The sequence below is a fragment of the Hordeum vulgare genome, chromosome 6H (assembly GCF_904849725.1).
Source record: "Hordeum vulgare subsp. vulgare chromosome 6H, MorexV3_pseudomolecules_assembly, whole genome shotgun sequence".
Taxonomy (NCBI): domain Eukaryota; kingdom Viridiplantae; phylum Streptophyta; class Magnoliopsida; order Poales; family Poaceae; genus Hordeum; species Hordeum vulgare.
In genome coordinates, this window is record NC_058523.1 from 559,070 (window position 1) to 569,387 (window position 10,318).

Sequence of the window (10,318 nt, forward strand, 5' to 3'; positions counted from 1 at the left end):
TTACATACCCGCAGTTCATTAAATCTTGGCCTATTGACATTTTCAGTAAACAATATTCAGAATAAAGAAATATATACGTGTGAATTGCCCCAGTATATTGAGTCACATGAAGATTTTTTCTCAAGTTTTATCATAGATACATCCAGTGAACAAGAAACAAACTATGACTATTATTAGGGTTGGTTTGTACATAAAACCATCTCCAGTAACTAATTTCGATCAGTTTTGTGACTGAAACACGGCCGAGGCCACTGCGTTTTTTATTTTGATTTATATTTTATTACTTAAAGTGATTCTATGAACATACTCTCATATTCATTTGGTTTGTAGTCGAAAGCCATGTCTCCCAATTACAAGGCCACAATATGAGGGAGCACAAGTCTATAATGCTAGGTTCAAGATGCTCAAAAGAAAATACCATTGACACAAAAATATAGCCGATCCCATTATTGTGTGACGATTTGTTTCATCGCGAAACAATATATACAAATTCCCTATAACACTAGAAATTTTCATAATTTAAGGGGCAATTTGGTGGTTATATACGCTCGTCGTGGACTAACGAGATAGCAATCAAATTTATATGTCTTCACCGACCGCCCCTCGTCCCTTAGTGATCATAGTTCTCCTAAAATATGCTAAACATGTTGGTGATGACCATTAATTTCCTGTTAGCAACATTCTGTTCGACTAGCCAGTTGATGGCCCTTCGTGTTCCTATATAACATGTAACGCCTAATTAATGTTTAGTGGAGAAAACTTTCACGGTAAAAACATGATAGCTCATATGTTCGAACGTAAATATAATCGCAAAATGTATGGTCTTAATACGAAACAATTGATATACAAGAAACAACATTAAAAAATTTAAAAATTGTGGTGTATCACATAATATATCCATGGAACTTTTATATTAAGCCAAGGGTATAAATAGATTCATCGTGGCGACTCTTATTGGAACGAGGGAAAAAACAGAAATACATAACTTCACCATCATTACAGAAAATGACAAAACGACCTTGGTATCAAGATTGTTGAACAGAAAATGACAAAACGACCTTGGCCATAGAAATCATGCCCAAGAAGGCATGATTAGGCTTCAACAGACTGAATGACTTCACCATCATTACAGAAACGGGCACATGCGTTGCTGCAGAGTCCCATGTCGAATTTCATCTCTTGGCCACGGGAAACTGTTACAAAATAGTTGAGGTTATGTATGTCTAAAACACAATATTTTTTCTGCCGGTAAAAATAAAAATAAAACTGGTCAATTAAAATTACCATTGTCCATGTTGTCACAAACGGAAGTCCTGCATCCAATTGTGCAGTACTCAGTCGCATTTGGTTCACCTACAAAAGTAATTTGAACCACAAGTATGCAAATAATTAATTTTCTATTAGTAGGTAATTATCAACAAGTTGGGAAGGATAAAAATGATATCTCTTTACCGGATTCAGGGAGAAGATTCAGCTTAGGATAGTCCCTAGGACATGTTGGGCCGCTTATGATTTTACAACCACAAGCAGTTGCGCAGACTGGTCGGGAACCACCGGCGAAACGGCAGGCGTTGTAGCAGTTTCTGCCCGTCGTGTTCTTGCAGCAACTCTTGCCTTCTACTTGGACCTGCTCCAGAACTAAACCCAATATGAGAACACAAATAACCACGCTCTTAATACTCTTGTTGGTTGCCATGGTTGGCTGGTTGGCCTTAATTTCTCAAGTAGAATGAGAAATGGTTACGTTGGATTGATGGAAATCCTACAACGCCAGACTCCTATTTATAGAGGTATGGCGGTGTGTTATGAGTGTTGGACATAGCTAGGCACCACTCAATTTCTGCAATAATTGGAAGTCTTGAATATACATGGATATTATTTTTGGTGCAAATCTATCCGTTCGTTGTGTCACACGTGTTCATGCATGCATGCCTATTTTACTCAACCGACGTAGCCATGCACAGTGGTCTTGCATGATTTGAAAGTTTACTAAGTGACCAGCACGTTTACAATAGTTACCAAGCACGTACTCTACAAAAATCATAGAGGAGTGCCTCGTCACCTCATCACTTATATTAATAGAATGCAATGCGCACTAATTATGAATTCATGGCCAAGTTGGTGACTTACATTTACAACGATGACTTAAATTTGTAAAAGGTCATTTAAATTTCAGCGTTTGCATCTGCTTGCCAAGCTGGTGACTTGGTTAACTTTCAGTTTTGCATCTGGCTTGCAGACCTAGTGAAAGAGGGCATATCGTTTGCTTTGATTTACGTTAAAGATGATTTCTCTATTGTGAATATTAATTTGTGCAAATGTCCAGTATCGTCATGGCATAGGAGAGTGAAATTTCATATCGAGGATCCTAGATCTAAGTGCAGCTACCGTACTTCAGTGTACGCACCAGCTAGGACTGATGACTCAATCCTTATCATCATTTCGACGATGTGACCTAGCCCTGTGGACATCTGGATGGGGCAATACATAATATGTTTTCTACTGAGCAACCAAGTTTACAAGTCAAGTTGCCACTTCTGCACTAGAGAAGGCACATCACAACTGTGGAGGTGATGACTCCGTGATCCGAAATAATGGAGGTGATGAATAGTGGAGGTGAGCTGAAAGACAACATTGCTTTTGTCTACTCTCGGCACTAGTAGACCCATTACCCAACTAATCCATACCATGCTCGGTGGACGTAACCCTTTTGTTTCCATCTCTTTCTTTCAACCATGCACTCAATAATCTTCTGCATACTAAATAATGGTCATAGGTAGTTACTAATTATTGAACTTTTATATCCATAGACTATTTCATACATAATTTAAATAATGATCATATGTTGCTGTTCAATGTGGGATTTTCTAGCCTATTTCCCTATTTTATATTCGTATTTTCCTCCGTTACCAAACACGTTCTCTTTCAAAATCATAGAGGAGCAGATATTTCACAAAAATATCACAGAGGAGCGCATCATCTCCGCATCAGTTATAGTAGTAGAATGTACGTAGTGCCCATTAATTACGAATTCATGGTCGGTACCACACTCCGTCATGTTTAGAAGACACATTTAAATTTACATGTGTTTCCACAATAGACATGCATGCATGCGCCGTGTCAATTAGTACTACTCCTGCATGCATGCGCCGTGTTAATTTCTCATCTCATTAGGCGCATGAGTATTATTGATGCTATTTTTTAGCCCATCTCACAGCCAATCGATAACTACATAGGTTCTAGATATCATCCAAGCACGCCTTGTAAACCGTGATGGCGGGAGTAGTTTTTGAGGACGACAGCTACGATGCATTTATCAGTATAACATTTGTGTGGTCAAAACTATGCATTTGGATTGACCATGAGGGATACCCTAGTAGTACTCCCTCTGTTCTGTTATGACTCAAATAAACAAATTACATCTTCCCAATAACTACTGCATACACCATTAATCAATAGAGAAAACCACATTCAGACTAGAGAGAACACATTATGGAAGAAAATTTTATTGCCCCATCTAGGTGTGCAAACTTTTCTTTTCTTTTGCCACTTGCCTCTGCATGTCTCATGTTTGGTTGATTAGGAATTACGATGGAGTAGTTTTTGAGGACGACAGCTACGATGGAGTAGTTTTAGGACGACAGCTACGATGCATTTATCAGTATAACATTTGTGTGGTCAAAACTATGCATTTGGATTGACCATGAGGGATAACCTAGCAGTACTCCCTCTGTTCTGTTATGACTCATAAAAACAAATAACATCTTCCCAATAACTACTGCATACACCATTAATCAATAGAGAAAACCACATTCAGACGAGAGAGAATACATTATGGAAGAAAATTTTATTGCCCCATCCAGGTGTGCAAACTTTTCTGTTCTTTTCCCACTTGCCTCTGCATGCCTCATGTTTTGTTGAAGGTGGTGCACATTCAACAAATTACATCTTCAAAAATAATTATGTATTCTAACAGTTATGTATGAGTTATGGAAGAGAATAATTATGGAAGAATACTAATAGTTATGTATGAGTTGGTGTAATTAACTCAAAAAAAACAAACTAAATCTTCCCGGTAACTACTGCATACACCATTAATGAATAGAGAAAATCACATTCATATGAGAGAGAACACATTATGGAACAAAGCATTATTGCTCCATCTAGGTGTGCAATTTTTTTTCCACTTCCCTCTGCATGTTTCACGTTTTGTTGAAGATGGTTCACAAAGCATTATTGCGCTATCTAGGTGTACAAATGGCCAAGTAGCTTAGTCACGTGGTCCATAGGATGCACGAATTGATACTTAAGACAAACATGACATGCACATGGTAGCAACAAGCCAAGAACCATATCATGATGGCTGCCTCAACCTAGTTCTCGTCCACCATCCTACTCACTTTGCTATCATGTGAATGCACTGCATAACTATTCTCAAAGAAACAACAAAATTATAATGCATGCTCGCACTTAATTAAATCTTGGCTCATTGACGTTTTCACTAAAGAATGATTAGAATAGAGAAATCTACATGTGACATGCCCCAGTATACAGTGTCACATGACGAATTGTTTTCATGTTTTATCATAGATACTTCACTATCAGTCTCATGGTGTTAATGACTCCATGATTGCATGAAATTTTACACTATCAGCCACAGTCCCTCATTTACAGCATATATGTCATGTCATTTTTTTTGACAACACTACCTGTAAAATATTGCCATCCGCAACAGTTGTTTTGTAAATCATTTTAATTTTTTAATCACACAATGGTTAATTTGACAAATCTTTGCAGACCTGAAACATGGAGGTCATGTAAAAGGGTTCTCGGTAGAGAGAGCCTAACTTTGCGTACCTGAAACATTGAGGTCCTGTCAAAGGGGTTCTCGGTAGAGAGAGCCTAACTTTGGGGACCAAGAGGATGTGATGAAGGGGTGGGTGGAGATATAGGGTTTTCAGTGGTATTTCCTTGGACATCTCATTTATAGTCCGTTAATTTTTTTAAGTAATTAACTCCGAATCTAGAAATACTAAATTTAGTTCATATTAACAACCAGCTCCGAATATTACTAGAGTTGGTTTGTACACAAAACCAAATCTTGTAACTAATTTAGAGATGTTTCGTGTGCGAAACACGGCCAAGGTCAATGTATTTATATTTGGATTGAAATTTATTAACTAAATATACAATATGAACGAACTTTCTCTCACACTCCTTTTGTTTTTAGTGGAAAGTCATATCTCCCATTTGCAACGAAGAATATGTGAGGGCACACAAGACTATAATTGTACGTCCAAGCTGCTCAACACGAAATAGAATGAAGGCGAGAAATAGGCTGGACATCCGATTATTGTGTGACGTTTTGGGTCATCGGCAAACTGTGTATACAACTGCCCAAGAATACTACATATTTTTATATGTTTAGTGGGCAATTTGGTGGTTTTATATGCTCTTGATTGACCAGCAAGATAGCATTCAAAGTTGTATGTGTCCACCGACCACCCCTCATCGGTCAGCGATAATAGTTTTCATAACAGGCGCAAAACACAAATAATGTTTGATTGATTTATAGGAAACAAATAGATTTATGGGAAAATGTATGGTCTTTATCTAAAATTATTGATTTATAGGAAACAACATGGCAAAATGTATGGTCTTTATCTAAAATTATTGATTTATAGGAAACAACATGGGAAAATGTAAACAATGTAATGTATCACATAATATATACATGGAACATTTATATTAGTTGGCCAAGGGTACAAATAGATTCATCATAGCGACTCTTATTGGAACAAGGGAAAACAACAAGCACTTGTAAGAGAGTCAGAATAGAAGAGGCACTCGCGCACTCCTCCTCCTTGGCCGCCTCGCCATGCCACGCCTTGTCACGACGCGTCGCGGGTTGCGGGATTGAGACGAGCCGAGCTTATACCTACACGCTTATTTTTGCTGGTCAGGAACAGAGAGTCCTTAACTGATTAACCACGATCTGAGACGTCGTTTCTTGGGCTGTAACGGACTCGGACGTGGGTCCGTCCACGTCTCTTCACCCTACCGCGCATATATATAGGTGAGGTTCCTGCCAACCCTAGCCGTCATCACAACATATGGGTTTGCACCGTTCCAGATCAATCCGCCACCACCAAGTATTCTCCATCCCTTCTTCCGGCATGCACCGTGAGAAGGAACAACAGGCATGCGGAACCCCGCCTCTCGTAATTCTTTATGGGGCAGCCAGTTATATGTCATGGAACAATTCTATGACTACAAGAAGACCGATGAGCGCCGTGTTGTTCAACAAGCTCATGATATACAATCTCTCGCGAAGGAACTTGAGTACTTCAAGTTTGTGTTGCCGGATGATACGTCTCCAACGTATCTATAATTTTTGATGGTTTCATGCTATTATCTTGTCACACTTTGGATGTTTTGCATGCCTTTTATTTTTTGGGACTAACTTATTAACTCTGTGTCAAGTGCCAGTTCCTGTTTTTTCCATGTTTTTGACCCCTTTCAGAGGAGATTTTGAAACGGAGTCCAAACGGAAGAAAATCCCTGAAAACATTTTTTCTGGAACGGAAGAAGATCGGGGAGCTTGGGAGCCAAGGCAGGGGAGCCCCAGAGGCCCCGCAAGCCCCCACCCCGCGACCAGGGGAGAGGCCGTGCCATCCAGGCTTGTGGGCCCCCTGAGCGTCCCCTGACCTAGGGGTTGCGCCTATATATTCCCTAAAAATCCAAAAAAATCAGGAGACCATCGAAAGTACTTTTCCGCCGCCGCAAGCTTCTGTCTCCGCAAGATCCCATCTGGGGCACGTTCTGGTACCCTGCCAGAGGGGGGATTCGGACACGGAGGGCTTCTTCATCAACACCATGACCTCTCTGAAGATGCGTGAGTAGTTCAGCATAGACCTACGGGTCCATAGCTTGTAACTAGATGCCTTCTTCTCTCTCTTGGATCTTCAATACAAAGTTCTCCATGATCTTCATGGAGATCTATCCGATGTAACCTTCTTTTGCGGTGTGTTTGTCGAGATCTGATGAATTGTGGATTTATGAACAGATTATCTATGAATCTTATTTGAGTTTCTTCTGATCTCTCTTATGCATGATTTCATATCCTTGTAATTCTCTTCGAGTTGTGGGTTTTGTCTGGCCAACTAGATCTATGATTCTTGCAATGGGAGAAGTGCTTGGTTTTGGGTTCATACCGTGCGGTGACCTCACCCAGTGACAGAAGGGGAAGCGAGGCATGCATCATATTGTTGCCATCAAGGGTAAAAATATGGGGTTTTCATCATTGGTTTGAGATTATCACTCTACATCATGTCATCTTGCTTAAAGCGTTACTCTGTTCGTCATGAACTCAATACACTAGATGCATGCTGGATAGCGGTCGATGTGTGGAGTAATAGCAGTAGATGCAGAAAGTATCGGTCTACTTGTCTCGGACGTGATGCCTATATGTATGATCATTGCCTTAGATATCGTCATGACTTTGCGCGGTTCTATCAATTGCTCGACAGTAATTTTTTCACCCACCGTAATACTTGCTATTTTGAGAGAAGCCTCTAGTGAACACTATGGCCCCGAGGGTCTACTCCACACCATATTTTCAGCCTTGCACTTTTTTACTTCGTTGCACCTTCCGCCTTCAGATCTCACTTTGCAAACAATCTTGAAGGGATTGACAACCCCTTTGAAGCGTTGGGTGCAAGCTTGTTTGTGTTTGCGCAGGTACTCTGGACTTGACGAGACCCACCTTCTGGATCGATACCGTGGTTCTCAAACTGAAGGAAATACTTACTGCTCCTGTGCTGCATCACCATTTCCTCTTCAAGGGAAAAACCAACGCAAGCCCAGCCTCTGTCAACGTGTCAATTTCTGGCGCTGTTGTCTGTGGGATAGCACCGAACAAGTTTGTGGACGGAGGCACCATTGCCAAGGTTTGACCTTCGTGGAACAATTTTGTTACCTCTCTGAAATACAAGAGACAACAGTTCTCTGTTTAGGATCTCATTGGATGTCTTGATGTTGAAGACAAGGTGTCGTGGTTTTGTCACGGCAGATGTCCTCGTGAAAGGACTTAGTACTGGAGCCATCGCACCTTGGTGGCGACTCAAAGGGGTTAAGCGGGAGAGACACGGCGATTTACCCAGGTTCGGCCCCTCGAGAAGAGGTAATAGCCTACGTCCTGCTTTGTATGTATTGATGTGGATTCGATTACAAGGAAGGCGTAACTCGCCTAAACCTAGCACTCGATGATTTCTAACCTACCTCTCCCCCTCCAGACTCGCCTTTATATATAGGTCAAAGCCTTGGGGTTTACAAGAGTCCCTTCTTTTTTACAAATCGTGACCACCGCGGTCTCTAAGTCGCCGTCTTGCCAAACCCAGAGTCCTTCCGTAAATCATAACCATCCTGCAACTTTGAACCGCCCGGGCTGAGGCCCAACTAGCCTTAAAGGATGAATCGCCTTAACAGTAACCCGACCCATACTTGCCGGGTCACTTTAGCAGGCAATATCCCCAACATTAGGCCCCAAATTGACTTGAATCTTCACGCCAATGCTTCCATTTTAGTCGAAGGCGATTCACTCCTCTGTGTTCCTCCGTACACCAGAAATCTTAACTCGCCAACTGGTACCGGCAAAAGTCTCTGAGCCGCCAACGCATTTCCCGTCAGTACTTTCCTTAGCCCTCGATTTTCGGGAACTCCAACACAATCCCAATGGATCTTTTAATGCGTCATTATCCCAAAATTTCCGGACGTCATCATGGCGAATCTTTCCTTCCCCAAAGGTTCCCGCTCATAATGCCTCGATCCCCGCGCCCGTCCTGATAAATAGGCGGAAGGGACAGGGCTGACACCGGCCACCCACCAGTCTCGTCAATCCCTCCACCATCATCTCAGCGAGAAGAACACGCTCCGCATCCCGAAGGCTTCGCCGCCGGCCGCGAACTCCACCCCCGTCCGAAGAACTCCAGTGCTGCCCGCAAGCCGTCGCCGTTCGAGGAGCTCCGGCGCCATCCGCAAGCCGTCGCCGTTCGAGGAGCTCCGGCGCCACCCGCAAGCCGTCGCCGTTCGAAGAGCTCCGGCGCCGTTCGAGGAGCTCGAGCGCCGCCCGCACGTCGTTGCCGTCGCCAGGCTCCACCGCCGCCGAGGGTCTTCGACCAAGATCTCCAGGTTAGGTCGCTGTTTCCCCTTCTTTAAGGGTAGATTTACTTTTTTGTTTCTAGCTGCCGCCATTGCCATAGTCCCGAAGCTCTATGCTCGTTACCATCTTAGCTGTCGAACTGATTAGTCCGAGCGCCATTAGGGCACCCAGTGCTTCGAACACTTCTATCCATCTGTGCCCTTGCGAATTTTTGAAACAGGCTAGTCTTTTTAAACATAAGGCACCATCCTGATCACACATCGTTCATGTTCTAGCCACGTCCGTAAGCTTTTATATCTGTTGAATAGATCCATTCCTCTTTCACTGTTTGCAAAAAGCTGTTTGGAAACCTCGTCCTTCCCTTAGCGTTTCGGAGAGAATAAATTTTACCACCCACAGTAGCGTCGCTTCTGAGAATAGCCCTGCTCCGATAGGTCGCTACATCAGCCTAACCCGGCCTCCCAATCCGGCGGGTTAAGCAGAAGCTAGTCCCGACTCACACAGTAAATGTTCGAGACATGTAATACCATTTTCTTGCCTATTTCTAGCATGGGTGCCGTTTTCAAGAGTGATTGGCTACCCACCAAAGTTGACGATGCTGTTTTGGCGAATTACGTGAAAGCGGGCTGCTTGGATCCTCAAGACGTCATTGGATGGCGTACCGGGTTAGGAGAAGACCTACCCAACCCCAAGGAAGGGGAGATAGTAGTTTTTGTGGAACACTTAGAACGGGGTTTTAAACCGCCCGGATCTAAATTCCTTAGAGACGCCCTGAATTTTATGAACGTCCGACTCCAGGATTTGGGACCCAATTCCATAAGCAACCTAAGTCAATTCCAAGTCCTTTGCGAAGCTTATTTGCGGATCGAGCCTTCCGTCCCTCTGTTTTGGTACTTTTTCCACTTGAATCGCCAGACGGAATTCCACAATTGCCCAGTTTGGAACTCGGCGGGGTCAACGTCTAGCGTCGCAGGGACAGTCCATTCCCTGCACTCACTATGCCTAGCCATCCCAAAGGCTGGGGTGAATCTTGGTTCTACTGCAAGGAAACATCCCCTGCCAGCGAAAACAAACTTCAGGGTTACAGGCCAAGCCGCCTTCCAGTCAACTTCAAGCTCCCCGACAAGCTCACCGAGGAGGAAGAGTCGGAATTCGTCC

The 10,318-nt window shown here is 42.8% G+C and overlaps 1 protein-coding gene across 1 annotated transcript; it reads right to left on the bottom strand.

Moving 5' to 3' along the window:
• Positions 1-882: 882 nt before the first annotated feature.
• On the bottom strand, positions 883-1,769 carry LOC123403441 (thionin BTH7). The gene is made up of 3 exons (XM_045097381.1): positions 1,453-1,769; positions 1,285-1,353; positions 883-1,193 (listed from the first exon to the last, which is right to left on the bottom strand). Exons 1-3 carry the CDS (start codon positions 1,694-1,696, stop codon positions 1,093-1,095), a joined length of 414 nt encoding a protein of 137 aa, XP_044953316.1. The 5' UTR covers positions 1,697-1,769; the 3' UTR covers positions 883-1,092.
• Between the last annotated feature and the right edge of the window lie 8,549 nt (positions 1,770-10,318).